General features: G+C 53.7%; 3 protein-coding genes across 3 annotated transcripts; 2 read left to right on the top strand and 1 right to left on the bottom strand.

The window, feature by feature from the left end:
- Positions 1–1,068: 1,068 nt before the first annotated feature.
- On the top strand, positions 1,069–3,687 carry GGS23DRAFT_574075 (uncharacterized protein). The gene has a single exon (XM_051516721.1). It carries the CDS (start codon positions 1,166–1,168, stop codon positions 3,530–3,532), a length of 2,367 nt encoding a protein of 788 aa, XP_051370708.1. The 5' UTR covers positions 1,069–1,165; the 3' UTR covers positions 3,533–3,687.
- Positions 3,688–6,702: 3,015 nt separating this feature from the next.
- On the top strand, positions 6,703–7,749 carry GGS23DRAFT_605918 (uncharacterized protein; the record flags this gene model as incomplete). Its single annotated transcript, XM_051519838.1, has 1 exon — positions 6,703–7,749. One exon carries the CDS (start codon positions 6,703–6,705, stop codon positions 7,747–7,749), a length of 1,047 nt encoding a protein of 348 aa, XP_051370709.1.
- Positions 7,750–10,251: 2,502 nt separating this feature from the next.
- GGS23DRAFT_611192 (Calcium/proton exchanger) lies at positions 10,252–12,193 on the bottom strand (the record flags this gene model as incomplete). The annotated part of the gene is made up of 2 exons (XM_051520384.1): positions 10,252–11,445; positions 11,514–12,193. 2 exons carry the CDS (start codon positions 12,191–12,193, stop codon positions 10,377–10,379), a joined length of 1,749 nt encoding a protein of 582 aa, XP_051370710.1. The 3' UTR covers positions 10,252–10,376.
- Positions 12,194–15,641: the final 3,448 nt, after the last annotated feature.

A 15,641-nucleotide genomic window follows, 5' to 3' on the forward strand; every position in this document is an offset into this window, starting at 1 on the left:
ACTCCATTAGTTAGTTAGGGTAAGATCCTTTTGATTACTGTAGTGGTGCGGTAAGACATGCCCTCTTGATACATTACGTAACACGCTACGATAGGCCTTATACCTATATAGAATAACTATAGCTCCCGTAAGTACTGAACAGGAGCAGCGTGGGCACGCTGACGGAGGCACGAAACAAGGACTGCCCAACTGCCAACAACTGGCCCAGTACCGATCAACCCAAGATTACAGCTGTAAACAGCTGTAATCGGTTGATCGGCCAGCTGAAAACGGCAGCTGGGAAAGGGAAACTGAGAAAAGGGCAACGAGGATAGCTAGAAAGGCATGGCAAAAGGAGTGAATAGCTGTAGGTCGTGATGTCTACAGGTCTAAGTCTAGCTGATGAAAATATGAGTGCGCGACCCATATAAATACACATCGAAAAGGCTACGTGGCCTAGATCCACCGCACCACTACACTATCACGACCTACAGCCATTCACTTGTTTCTTGCCATGCCTTTCTAGCTATCCTCGCTGCCCGTTTCTAGTCCCCTCCCTTCTCTTTCTTTCCTTTCCCAGCTGCCGTTTTCAGCTGGCCGATCAACCGATTACAGCTGTTTACAGCTGTAATCTTGGGTTGATCGGTACTGGGCTAGTTGTTGGCAGTTACGCAGTCTTTTTCGTGCCTCCATCACAGCGTGCCTACGCTGCTCCTGTTCATTGATTAGAAATTAATTCCTAGATATAAATATAAAGAAGGATAAAATATAATACGTTAAGCATTATACATCTAACCGATTTTAAACATGTCATTAATCGATTAATGATTAAAATTAGTATATAGGTAAGTAATTTGAACTTTCGTATATATTTTAATTTTAGAAAGATTAAAATTAGAGAGTCTATAGGATACACGAAGAGATATACCTATAGATATATCCTATTTAATTAGTAGGAAAAAAGCTCGGCATAATGGCCTAATCCGGTTAGAGGTTGGTGTAAGGTACAGGGGACTAGTTAGGCTGATCAGAGACCTCTTAATGCCTAAGGCATTCAAATTTTCGCCAACTTGCCTTTTTCCCCCCCAAAAATCGTAATCGCAGGAGTCACGTCAGTACACGAGCCCTTAAATTAGGCAGTCCCCGCCCGACTATACATTTCCTGACTGCACCAGGTTTGCCGACAATGTCGACTGTAGAGGACCTCCAACGTCAGCTAAGAGAACTTCAAGAGCTAAGGAACCGCGATAACGAGCGCCTAAGACGTGAGAAGGAAGAAGCAGAAGCGCGAGCGGCGGGAGCAGAAGCGCGAGCGGCTGGAGCAGAAGCGCAAGCAGAACAGGCGCTACGCCAAACCCGCAAGACAACCCTAGAAGAATATCTGCAAGCATGCCATGAGCACGTCCTAACCAAAATTACCCTTGTTACTGATGGCTACCTTACCTCAAGAGTGCCTACCACAAATCCTACTAAGAAACACTGTCCTTGCCTCCTCAAACCGTGGGACGATTTCCTCGACAAGCAGATTGACATGCTCCAGAGGATGGCCTGTACTCTCCCCAGCGACAAGCGCTTGTTTGAGAACATTGCCTCGCTTAAGGCCATTGGCGAGAGAGCTCACGCACGACAGGTGACGAGTGAGTCCTCGCTCGTTTTTATCGAGAACAACTGTGTTGAGGACCCTGTTCGCATTATTCTGTCCGAACTCAAGAACTTCCAGTCATCGCAGCTCGGCTTCTTTATCCACGACGGCGTGTTTTTCGAAACAACAGCTAGCAACCTCCGCGATGAGTCCGATGGTAGAGATGCGGCAGCCGAGCGAGACAGCAAGCTCAGGACGGACCAGATCTGCGTCTTTCGAGACGCCAGCGGCCAAAGAGAAATTGCCTATGTCATCGAATACAAAGCACCGCACAAACTCCACACGACACACCTTGAGCAGGGCCTGCGGAAGATGCGCATTGCATACGAAGTCGTAAACAAGCCCACTATCCCGACCACGGAACCTGACAAATTCAAACACTACGCAGAGCTTCTCTCCACCGCGGCCGTCACACAAACATACCACTACATGCTGGAGGCTGGGCTGGAATACGGCTATCTGACGAATGGGGAAGCTATTGTCTTTTTGAAGATCGACTGGGCCGACCCGACGGTGCTGTTCTTTCATCTTGCCCAGCCTTCACGTGAAGTTGTGGTAGACGAAGATCCCATTTACAGCAATGCTGTCTCGCAGGTGCTGGCATTTACTCTCCTTGCTCTGCAGGGAAGCCCGCATGGCAATGACGAGCGCACGGCCGCGACTAGTAAATGCGATAAATGGGAAGTGGATTTTAGCTATATCCTGGATAAAGTCATTCAAAATGAGGAGAGAGAGGCACAGGAAGCCGGCCCAAAAACACCGCAAGCAAAGAAACACCGTCGCACGCCAAGCAGTCCCGAATGGCTGCCGAAGCCGATCAAGAAGACAAAGAGAAACCCAAAGCTGCAGCTAGAGCGCGAGCGGGATGGTCATTTTCCATCCTACCACAGACGCGGAGGGCATGATGGGGGCCCTGGCGGAGAGGGCCCTGGCGGTCTAAACCAAGGGAGTGGTGCTGCCTCGGGGTCGATCTCACAAAGCGGCGCCAGCCAAGCACCGAGTGGGGACTCGGCGTCTACACCATCAGCACAGAGCGGCAGCGGAGGTAGGGATGAGAAAGGTGGCAGATCTAGGCAAAATATGCCTTACTGCACGACCGACTGTCTCCTTTCACTCGTGCATGGTTGGGCACCGGATATGAAGTGCCCAAACATACAGCTGCATATGCGGAAAGGGGTAACTGACAAAAAACGACACCCCGTCTCGTATACGGACTGGATGTCACTTCTTCAGCAACAGCTCTCTCAAAGCCTAGAGAAGGGTGTCAGAAAACTGGGCCAGGAGGGTTCCTGCGGCGCTCTGTTCCAACTTACGCTTCTACAGTATGGATACACTTTCGTCGCCAAGGGCGCCACGGGGCGCTGCGCACCCATGCTGCAACAGGAAGAAGCCGTTTACCGAAAGCTACAGCCTCTACAGGGTCGCCACATCCCCGTATGTCTCGGCTCTATCGACCTCCATCGCCTAGGTCAGGTCCTGTATTACTACTTTGACGTGCGCATCGTCTACTTTCTTCTCTTATCTTACGGAGGCTCCAAGCTTCGGGTGCCCTCGGACTCTAAGGCGCAGGCATGCATTATCAAGCACGTTGCTACCATATTGAAGCAAATGCATCGCCTAGGAGTGGCTCACGCCGATATCCGTTTGCCAAATGTCTTGCAGGATCCAGCTGGGCATGTGGTCATCGTGGACTTTGACCAAGCTTCGATTTCACCCGAGGTCGCCCGCCGCGCTAGAATCGCGCTCTCGCCTAATAAACGGAGGAGGCTAATGGAAGAAGCCGTCTCGGCGGAGAAGGAGCATCAGTTCAAGGTGCAAATGGACATGGCCAATGTACGGAGTCTTTTTACTCTAGATATAGGAAGGATTATCCAGCCTCAGGTAGAGGAAAGAGATGTAAACAGAGTATAATAATCAAAGGAGTTTCTAGGAGGTAGACTTACCATAGAAAAAGAGTTTAAGCATGGTAGTCTGTTTAAAGAAGTAAGCTATTCTGTGTGAATTTGATTCTTAATCCGCGCCCATGATTCACCTCGTTAAGAGAAACGATTTACATGTGAACTGACAACATGCCTCGCAGAATGTGAAATAGCTAGAACTATAGAACTTAAAAGGCACCTAAGAGCAGATGTGTTAACGTCTTCGTTGTAATATAAAAGGGGAGAAAATATAATATTATTTTCTCGTCTCGCTCGTTCTCTTTCCCCTCCTTCCCTATTACCCCATTTCTCGTTCCTAAATATAAGCTATATATATAACTACTCTGTTACATCTAGACAATTAGATAGGCTAGGAACTGGTCTCTCTAAGTAACTTCTTCCTACCGTTAGATCCTATAATAAAATATTCGCCGTCGGTAGTTCCGCGTCGGTTGCGTTCTGGCGACTCCATGTCTTACTGGTTGAGTAATATAATTTATTTTCACGTAGAGAGCCATCTATATGTGGCTTCTTACTCCTTCTTATTACAACCGTGCTATACTCATTAATAGTAATAAGTAGTAAGAATACTTATCTTAATATATTGAAGAATCAGTTATAGTTATATAATTGGTTTTTATATACTTTTTAGCCTTACGGTTAAGATACATATTAAAAATAAATTATATACTGTAGTGATGCGGTGGATCTAGGCTACGTAGCCTTTTAGATGTGTATTTATATAGGTTGCATACTTATATTTTCATTAGTTAGACTTAGACCTATAGCCATTACTAATTACAGCTATTTACTTCTTTCTTTCTATGCCTTTCTAGCTACCTTCTTACCTTTCTTTTCTAGTCTTTTCCTAGCGGTGGGATATAAGCGAGGTAAAAGCCACCTAGCCCTACTGTCACTACCATCTGCCTCTAACTAACTACCTTGCCCGTCTCCAGACTTCGGTCACCCGGACGGCGCTATCCTCGGTATTATATTCGCAATGATGAATGTCAGATCCATCAGAGTCATTTCCCATCGTACCGTGGGTCAACGGCCGCTCCAGCCGGAAGTTCAACATCGTGCTTGGATCTCTTATTGTCGTCGTCATCGTCTTCATCCAAATTGCTTTCATTAGCGGTATGCATGCGCCACTTCGCGTATCTCGGGAAACTAGGGCTGGTACAATACTGACGTAGGTGCTATGTTGATCGTCACTCGGTTCCCCCTCGGCTTTGGGATTCTCTTCGTTATTACGGGTGCCTCTTCGCTTCTATCCGAGTTATGCTGCCCGAAGGAGCGCGCCATGATTAGCGGCCTGTTTCACGAGAGTTGGTATTCGGGTGCGATCCTGGCCGCCGGTATCACTCCGGCCACCTTTGAGATGCCCAACGACCAGAGCTAGCGCCTCCCCATCCTCTTCCAATTGCTTCCTTCGTTGCTGCAGCTCAGCTTCATCCCGTATGGCGATTCCTCCCGCTCCCACACATCCACATATCATCACACGCCTTGCTCATCGTATCTTCCGCTCGAACAAAGAACCGACGAGCAGCTACTTCAGACCACGAGCAAGATAGAGATTAGAAGGCAAAAGGCTTCGCACAAGAAATTTAAGCAGATGTGGCCATCGATGCCTTCCGCAGTACCCCAAAGCACGCCACCAATACCTAAACTACCACGACGGAGCCAAGCTTCAAGTAACTCCTTAGCAAAGCAGTTACTTAGTAACTTATAGAATAGGTAACCTACTTGGGTAAACAGGATTGGGTATATAGAGACAACCGAGCTCAAGCCCTGTTCTTGAATCCGACCTGATCTAGTGGTCGTTTATTCGTCGGAAATTCAGTCATTTTCAGTTACTTACTGTACTATAAAGGGAGGGAGGCTAAGCGTAGGGATAGGGGGAAGCCCAGGCTTCGCGTCTTCGGTGAGGCGTCCCTCAACACCGAACAGCTCTCCGTCCCCTGGCCCCCATACTTCTCTCGTCTGCGGCATCGCTGCCTATGAACGAAATACCAAAGTCAGCATAGGCAAGCCTTTTCGCCGGATGCCAAGCTTCTCATTGCACACGCCCTCGTCCAGTGATAGACATCCAGCGACGACATGACAGGACCGCTCACCCCATTACCACCCTCTCCACCCCACACCTGAGCTCAGTCTATATGGCTTGCCGGTAACCGGTGCCGATCTGGGAATGCTGTAGCCTGATAAGCAACAAAAGCGTGTCTCGAAGCATGTATTCCCTCAACGTCCAAAATGAAATCACCATTATTAATAATTGCCCACTAGATAGAACAAAGGAACTCGGTCTTCGAAGCGATACTCTCCTTCGCAGTGCCCGCAAATCAGCGTCCCACAAGACGTTGTCAACGCGGCGAAGAAGAATGACAGAGCATAAGGGGAGGTTATCGCCGCGGCGTTAGAGGCTTGGCGAGGATATGCGACTAAAGAGCCTAACGCCGAACCAAGGAATCTCCTTACACGCGCAATCACTACCCGTTTACTATATATATCTGCTCCGCTACGTGCACATATCGCCGTAGCGGGTCCCTCGGCCGTCCCCCCCTTTTGGATTTGAAATCACCCTCGCCGGTGCCGTCATCTTACCTACCCAAGACACAGCTACCGCGGGCCGCCCGCCACGAACCACCCCGAGAATGACCTCGCAGCTTTATATGCGCGCGGCTTCTATTCGCTGCTGGGCCGCTCAACACCGGGCAAACCGCGAGCCATCGCCGAAACGGACCAACTTCCCACCTGAGGAGGGTTGCGTTGGTGTTTCCCCTCGTTGGTAAGCCGGCGCGGCCGTGTATGGCTGCGGTTAGCCGACGGCAGGCCTTGCGTCTGTGGGATAGGCAGCCCGGCTTCGAGCTCGGTCCGCCGGAGGGGCCATTGATTACTCATGCACACGTAGGTATCCGAAGGCGAAAGTCGCCGTTGTTCTATCAGAGGCGAGAGCACAAAGATGGGAGGTGCCTATATAAGGAGGCGTTCCGGCGGTCCAAAACGGAAAGGGAGCCGCAGAATTCGAGCAACTCGCCATCATAGCACAGCTTCGGCCTAGACCAAAGTCGCCTAGACATCCAAATCACTCCTACCCTTCCCCCTTCCGACGTATTATACCCACCCCTTATAATTAACCCCCCCCCCCTTCTTCAGACAGCCATGGTCGCCAACAAGACCCTCGTCTTCAAAAAGATCCCGACCTCGCAGCCGGTGCCGGGCGAGCACCTGGCGATCGAAGAGCGAGAGATCGACCTAGCCGCGGTGCCGGCGGGCGGGCTGGTAGTCGAGGTGCTCTCGGTGTCGCTGGACCCGTATCTGCGATTCAGACTGCGCGACCCGGCGGAGCCGTCGATCCAGCCGGCGTTCGCAGTCGGCGCGGCGGTGGAGAATGACGCGGTGGCGCGCGTGCTAGCGTCGGACGACGCGCGCTTCCGCGCCGGCGACGTGGTCGGCGCGCCGCTGCCGGTGGCGCAGTTCGCCGCCGTGAGCGCCGCGCAGCTCGGCCGCGTCGCCGTGCTCGCGAACCCGCACGCGCTGCCCGCCGAGTACTTCCTCGGCCCGCTGGGCATGCCGGGGCTGACGGCGTTCTCGTCGCTGTACGAGATCGGGCGGCCGCGCGCCGGCGAGACGCTGTTCGTCAGCTCCGCCGCCGGCGCCGTCGGGTCCATGGTCGGGCAGCTGGCGAAGCGCGAGGGCATGACGGTGATCGGGTCCGTCGGGTCCGACGCGAAGGCCGCGTTCGTCACGCGCGAGCTCGGCTTCGACGCGGCGTTCAACTACAAGCGCGAGGCGCCGGCGGCGGCGCTCGCGCGGCTCGCGCCCGGCGGCATCGACGTGTACTACGAGAACGTCGGCGGGGCGCACCTCGAGGCCGCGCTCGCCCACCTCAAGACCCACGGCCGCGTTGTCGTCTCTGGCATGATCCAGGACTACAACCGCCCGCTCGAGCAGCGCGCCGGCGTCCGCAACCTCGTCGAGTTCCTCTTCAAGCGCCTCTCCATGCGCGGCTTCTTCGTCTCCGACCCGGACTTCGGCCCCGCCTACGCCGCCCGCCACCAGCGCGACGTCCAGGCCTGGCTCGCCGACGGCAGCCTGCGCGCCCGCCTGCACGTCACGACCGGCATCGACCGCGCCGCCGAGGCGTTTGTCGAGCTGTTTGAGGGGAAGAACTTTGGCAAGGCCGTCCTGAGGATCAAGGAGGAGTGAGGAGTACGGGAGGAGGATGAAGGTATAATTGGTAGCGGTAGAGTTGCGATGTGGCGGGGTGAGAAGAATGCGACGATAGCGGTTAGACACATTAGAGCGTCGGATTGGCTGTGAATTCGTTTTCGTTATACCGACTAACTTGGCTTTCGGCCTTTACGCCTGGCACCAGAAGTACTCTTATAATATTGCTGCATGCAATGAACTAGCGATAGTAATCAATAATTGCCCATTGATTCTTGTTTCCGAGTTTTCTGCACCGCAGCCCCGGAGGAGTTAAATCTCTGCGTATGTATTAGCTCGCTCGAAAGATCAGGCACGCCCATAATGCTCGCTGGGTAATAAGTAGAAGGTCACCAGCACTGAAGCTGAGTGCCCAAACGAGGTCCGTAAATAGTAACTTAACTATTCCTTCACCATCAACCCCTATTCCTCTCCTAGGTTCTATCCCCTTCTCCCCCCCCCAAAACAAACTACAACTTTCCTCTTACCGACACACCATCCCGTTTGTCTATCTGACCGCTGCGAGTATCCAACTACCCCTATATCTGCGATCCAGCCCGAGGTCAACCTGTTATACCCCACCCCTGGTAATTGTTATTTGATAATATTTCCCTCATCCTCGTCACGCACGCGAGGGATCTTCCGTCTCGCCCACACCCAACCAGAGGCTATAGGTAATAGACGCGGTATCAATCCCGCAGGCTTTGCGACAAGTCACGTCGGGCTTCACTCGTACGCGGCATCGATGAATCATAATGCAACACCCGGGATCCGGATTCCTGCGCCTCCTGGCCTCAGGCACCTGCGTGTCCACCCCCTCTGCAGTCCCTTGCCTGCGCGACCCCTCTTCCCTATGGCTAATAGCACCCACGCCACGCCACACCACGCCACGACTGGATGCCCAACCTTCCCGCGGCGTCCCGTCCGACAACTCACGCCGACCCGCGACAGCAGGACAGCCGTGGCCGCGCTCTAGAAGCAGCGCTGTCTCCCCAGTCGCCAGCACTGCGCCGAAACCTGCGTGGCGCGGGAGCAGGCTCTGCCCTACCAGCGAGCAGCGAATGAGGCGCAGAAATCAGGGCGGACCAGGAGAAACAGGATGAAAAAAACATGATGTGTCGGGCCTCCTTACCTGCGAAAGGCGGTCTGTGGATCGCGCTCAGGATGCACGTCACATCCCACACGCCCGCCGAAGTCCGTCAGTCAAGGCAGTCGTTGGCGGAGGCGTCTGACGGATCGACAGCCTAGAAAGGAGATAGGAAAGAGACGCCCACCGCCACGTCTAGCCCGCCGCACCACGTACGTATGCATGCGCACATCGATAACACGTGGGCACGAGGCGGCAACAACGAGGCGGGGGCAGAGAAGGGGATAACAGGATAAGGAGGTGAGACAGGGGAGAGCAGATACGTCACCTTTGCCTGCCTATTACACCTCTTCTGACGCGCCTCGGTCTGCGCACGCGGACCTATCCACATTGTGTCCCGGGTAGATGACGGGTCGGCTACCGCATCCACATACAGGTTCCCATAACGAGCGACCAAGCCAGCCAGTCAGCCAAGATTTAGAAAGGATCGGGCCGACGTATCTAGCACGCGGGGCCCCGGAGATAAGAACGCCGCCGCGGCGTGTTACTCAACCCGAGGTGACCCCGGTCGTACGTAGCGCCTCTGTATAACCGATGTAGGTGGTTGGCTAGTCGGTTATCAACTGAGGCGGACAGAGAGGTCGAGAGCGTGCTGGTAGGAAGGTAGGCTCTCTTGTCGGGTATACAGTGGCCTGTACTGCTGTGACCCAGGAACGATAGACAGCAAAAAGCAAATATGAAGTAGGTAGATAGCTTCTCCAAGCAGTATAACCCCTGTGGGCTGAAGCCACACCCAGAGTCGTGCTTGCAAACGCCTCATGAACCACGCACACAAAGTCGAAAGATGCTATTAATCCCGTTTAATTCATCACCTCAGTCAGAGCTCTACTTGCCCCAGGCATTCCCTATCTAGTGCCGAACTTGGCTGATTGCCAAGAGCACCCTCCCTTGCTCTCTCGGGATTTCCCTAAACGAGGCCTTGGTTACCCGCTTAGCCTGGCTAACCGTCTATGCGCCACAGACAAATAGCATTTCGCCTTAACGCCTTAGTTCTCAAACTGTGAGAGGTTAGGCTTCTCACTGAAGCTCCATTACTCAACTTCTTTTTCAGAGGGATGAAGAAAAAGCAACAAAGAAAACGGCACCCGAGTTTATTTCCTTTTCACTCTGTAGTGACATCCCGGCCTGGCCGAATGTAATAGCCTGGCCGAGAAGGATAGAGGGAAAAAGCAACGCGAAACGGCAGATCACAATATCGTTTCTGTGATACGGGGTATAATAATAAAACATGCCAAGTTTTGGTCAGGTCGGCGGACCGGGAAAGAGAGGGGTTGGAAGTGAGAAAGACAGACGGGCCAGATGGCAAATGATACGGCGCATCGCGACGACTGGACAAATTAGAATAATCGTTTGTCGGTCGTTTGTACGAGAACCGAAGTCGAGCGTTGTGTTTCCGACACCATGGTTACGAGGAACTCGTCGGACAGTACACCTACGAAGATGTACTCTCATTAATGATAGGATAAACTAAGGCAGATAATTAGCTTCCGCTTGAAATTAAGGCGAGAGAAACAGAGAAAGGGGGAGGGGAGGTTAACTTACACCAGGCGCAGGTAGCAATAATGGCATATAGACATACCAGAACCAGGCCTTCCAGCCAATGGCTCTTGCCGTCACCGATCAGGTAGTTGACCAGGAGGACGGATACAAAGAGGACGATGATCTGGAACGTGTCAAAGGCGAGCGTCATGTCCTGGTTGCCCATGCCCCAGCCGATAATAACGAGGAGTGGGATCAGGAGCAGCGCCACCTGCATCGAGGATCCGATGGCGACACCGATGGCGAGGTCCATCTTGTCCTTGATCGCCACGGTGACCGCTGTCGCGTGCTCGCAGGCGTTTCCGACGATCGGGAGGAGAATAAGACCGACGAACTCTTCGCTGATGGCCCCGGACGACGTGATGGCCTCGATGCCACCCACCATCCCTTCGGCGCAGAGCGCGATAACGACGGTAGCGCAGATCAGAGTGACGAAGGCGACAAGAAAGCTCAACTGGGGACTTTCCTCTTCCTCCACGGGCTCGGGGGTCTGCATCACCTCCCTCACCTTGCCGCTCTCGTCACGAACTCCGGCGTTGCTAGCCCCCGTCATGGTAATCGCGGAGGCAACCGTCCTGTCAACCCCCTTTTTACCGAAAATGTTTTTCGAGGGCACTTTTTGGCTCTCCTCATTGAACAGAGTGACGTGGGTCTTCATCTGAAAGAAGAGGTAGGAAGCGTAGACGATCAGCAGGATGAGGGCAACGCCGTGGGATATGCTAGGGACGGCATCAGGACTTAGGGTAACATCGGCCTGGTTCAAATCGTCCGTGTGCGCAAAAACAGTCGGCACGATCAGGCTTCCGACGGATAGGGCCAGCAGACTGGCCGCGGTTTGGGCCACCGTCGTGTTGAAGTATTGCTCGCGGCGATTGATGCCGCCGCAGAAGAAGCAGAAGCCCAGGACGAGAAGGAGGTTCGACAGGATGCTGCCGACCAACGACGTCTGCACGACCTTGATCTGGTTCTGGGTGAGAGCTATGATAGCCACGATTAATTCCACGGCATTCCTAGTTACAGTCAGCACAGGACGACGCTTCGTACAAGTTAAGAGCAAAATATGAGCGAGGAAACTTACCCAAAAGATGCGTTAATAAGCCCGCCAAGGACCTCGCCTGTCCGCATGGCGATTTCCTCGGTGGCATTGCTCAGCATCGCTGCTAAGGGGACGATGGCGATGAAGTTTACGGCAAACACCACGCGGCCGTCATAGTTAATAAAGTGCAGAGCAATTCCCACGGGCGCGGCGAGGATTAGGATATTGATGGGTGAGCAGAAGAAGACACGTTGGATTTGGTTCCACGTGGTGAAAGGCGTCGCGGGCTCGATATGCTTGAAGAAGTAGCCGTCTTTCTTCTTTTTTTCCGGCTCTTCCTCGTGGATGCTGCTTAGGTCGTCGGTGTGGTTCTCTGGCCCCCCTCGATGTCGCATGCTGGTGGTGCTTGCCGTATCGTTTCCAACAGTCGTCGTCGCCTGAGATTCGAATATGTCACCCTGCTCGCCGCGGGCGCCTCTCAACTCATTGCTATTCCTAGCAGCTCGTCCCTGGGTTGTCGCCGACGCGGCAACCGTCGAAGGGTCGAGGCCGAGATCGCCTGCTTTACCCTCCTCTGCAGCACCCATGGTCTTACTGCGCGGTGGAGGTCCATAGCTGATGCGCCTGAAGGGATTAAGAATCGTACTACCACCGGAGTCGCGGCGACCCAGAGCATGAGCCCTCGCCTTCAGCTTCCTGAGATTGACTAGTTGTGAGTCCATACTGTAAGCGGATATCCAATGGTGCGAGCAAGTGAGATATTTTGAACAGTTCGCTACGACTGGCAAAAATCCACGAGGATAAAGTAAACATGATAAGTAGAGGGCGGGAAAACAAAGAAGCACGCTGGGCGCCGGGCGAAGCAGAACATAGTTATCAAACAACGTATCCGTCTTTGTTCTCGTTAATAATGCTAGAGTAGCGGGTACCAAGCATCAAGGAGGGAGGACAATGGCACGGCCATATGTATAACGGTCATTGAGCCTTGGAGCCGAACCCATGCCACGAATAATATCGCGAATTGCTTATTCCGCCGTGGCTGCGAGACTAGTGGATATAGCAACCCTAATAACCCTAAAAGGCCTCCGTCTCTGGCGCACGCATAATTGACGTGCCCCGAGAGGCATGGTGGGTATATATAGGTATATCGTCGCGAACGATCCATCTCGACCTTACGCACGTTGCTGCGGACGGGACTGCGCGTGGGCAGATGGGGGAACAGGCAACAGAGCGAGAATTCGACTTACATTCGTCGGCCATTTTATCAGCCTCGACGACGATAGGCCTCCTTGTAAAGCCTTGTGCGGGAACGTGAAAGCGATAGACGCGTTGTTCCTAGAAGGGCACGGATTGGTTGCCTTGCGCTTTGGGGGCTGAAGGTCGACGGGTTAGGTAGGTAGCTATCCGAATGCCGCGGCTCCGAGATGCAAGTAGAGGGGGGTTGTCGCCAAGCTGGAGAGGCTGTATACCGTCTTATCGATCGGCTTTGAATGCGCGGCCGGGGGATCTTCTCCCGGGCCAATTCATAGGCGAAGGCAGACCTGAGTACGCGACGACACGGTTGGGGACGCTAGAGAAGGCGGTTGAGATAGGAATGGATCAGAGATGACGGCAAGGTGGGAAAAAAAAAAAGGATGGTGAAATTCCTGGCTGCTGGGGTGTGTTTGTGAAGGGAATGGGGGAGGACAGAGAGAATAGGGACACGGTTGGTAGATTAGGGGACCTCAACCACCTTCTTCGGGAGGTATACCACCTACCTACCTCTCGTGTGCATGTACCTATACCTATACATGGTAGGTAATCAAAAGTCCGACCCAGGTAATCAGCCGTAACCGTAACACAGCCCAGTGCACCAAATACCTTAGGTAGGTACCTAACCAGCACCACGGCAGATGCCACCGATACCTACCTTGTCTCGACGATATTAAACAGGACAAGAGGTCTAATATTTGGGATTCGATTTGCTCTGGGGGGCAGCGACTCAACCTACCCGATCGCATGACGGACCGGGGTGGCGCAACATATACTCAACATCAAGGATGGGAGGCGGGGGGCACCTTGGTCCAAGCTGTAGATACCTACCTAGGTAGATACCTAAGTAGGTATATTACCTAATACCTCACCTGCGTTCTCCTGCCCTCCATGGTTATTATATACAGGATCATGCCCGTGTCGGGTTACGGAGACAGAGACAGTGGAATCATGCAGCTTATAAGCGCTGGTTTACGTGGGTATGTGCCTTGATATAGGTACCAACGCGTACTATCTGCTTCGCAACGCGGTCATCTTCCCAACCTGTAGGGCTACCCCGGAGGGTAGGTACCTAGATCAAGAGCCCTGCTGCGTACGTACCTCTAATCTAAACACCTTCAAGGGTTTTACCCCCTCGCGTCCTCTCTCCCACCACCACCACCACCACCACCACCACATCCTGTCCTCACCCCTTTTCAATTTCCCTTGCTGCTCTGCTCTTTTCTTTCCCTTCCTCCCTGCTTGTCCACGAACGGTCTGTCTGCCTCAAGCCGCGGCGAACGCCATGATGGAGACTGACTCCTATGACAGAGACAACGTGTCCCCAAAATGCCCGACCCAATCCATCATCCCTAAGTCACAGAGGCACCGCTTTACGCAGCGACAAACTGATAATATAGTGACCGACCGGAGCCAACCGTGATTTGTTCACCGCTGCCAACCCGTCCCGCGTGCATGGCCTGTTTCGCGGGTCCGGATCCCGTCGTTCCGCGGCGTCGTCACGTTGTCCCACGCTGGCACCCAATGTTGCCAACTCTACGTGTCGGTGTCGTGCTGATTCGCGAACTTCGACACTCGTGGTCTCACACCCACCGGGCGGTACATATTCAGGTCCTACCTACGTCCCAACGTGCACAAGGTGCAGCGATGCGGTAGTGATGGGCCGATCGGCCAGCTCTCCTCTCGGCCTAACGCTACCAAACAGGAGATTGCAATGTGTGATTCTGAAAGGGGACGGAACGTGGGTATATAATTACAGCGTCCCGGGCCCGAACCAAGGCATGTAGTGTCAACAAGCATCTCCAAGACATTCCAAGACACTTTCGGGCCTTGTCCCAAAGCTTGTCATGGGGTAGCCGGTGGGGACCTACGCCTTGGTAGGTCGAAATGTGGCGCTGGTTCAGAATAGCTGGGTGTGTACCTCGGCACCTAATCTGCCTTGGCTTCTCCCAATCAACCAACCCCGTCATCGCACTTCTTGTCGCCAGCGCAACCCGTCCGTGAATACACCTAGATGCGTGACACCTGTGCACATATATACCTCATCACCGCGTCGCACCCTTCAACGGCGCCAATGTCATTCCCCGTCAATCCAGAGGTGGCGCAGTCGCGCGCGATGGCGGATTCCTATTTCGCGCCTAGAGATGGTTGGTAGGCCGTTGTCGGACCAGCCCTGATAGGCCCCGGCAAGCAGCAAATGATACCTACAAAGCGATAAGCTCACCACTCCATCCCACACATCACCCCTCCACGTCCAGGTCTTGCGCTGTCCCGTCGGGGACAAACACCCTGCCTATCTCTATTACCCCAAAGCCCACAGCAAACCAGATCCTCTCGATCCGTCGTCGCTCGTCGTCGCGGCGCGAGGGGCGGCGCCTACACGGTGCATCCATCCGCTGCCGCCTTCGTGGGCGTTTGCTCCTACAAACGAAAGATCCAGCCTGCGCGCCCGCGCGTTCCTCCAGCGGCGTATGCGCATACAAGTATGCACTTCGCCAAGCCGGCACCAATTATAGTCTACAGACAGCCCAACCAACTAGGCGCCCGAGCGAGGAGAGCGTCCGTCAGCCCCCGACCGCATCGCATCCCCACCCAAGTCCGCGGTCCCGGAGAGGAGGGTGGGAGGCCTATCATCCGGGATCCGCGGGTGCCCGCCGTCGCCATGCCTACGTATTACGACAATGCACGCTCTGGACCCTGGCAAGTCCTGCATAATAGACATCTCTTGCGTAGGCCGATTCCTCATTTTAGACGCCCGTACGAGTAGGAAGCACACCGCCCGCTGACGGCCCGCGTGTCGACCGTGGCTTAGTTCGTGATGAAGATTTTCTTTTCTTCACCCTTACTACACATACATCATTTTCCTCCATTGATATCGCCTTACGCGAGGCAGGTGTCGTCAACGCCTAGCAAGGCACC

Source organism: Durotheca rogersii (assembly GCF_024521655.1).
Source record: "Durotheca rogersii strain YMJ 92031201 chromosome Unknown GGS23scaffold_15, whole genome shotgun sequence".
Lineage (NCBI taxonomy): Eukaryota > Fungi > Ascomycota > Sordariomycetes > Xylariales > Xylariaceae > Durotheca > Durotheca rogersii.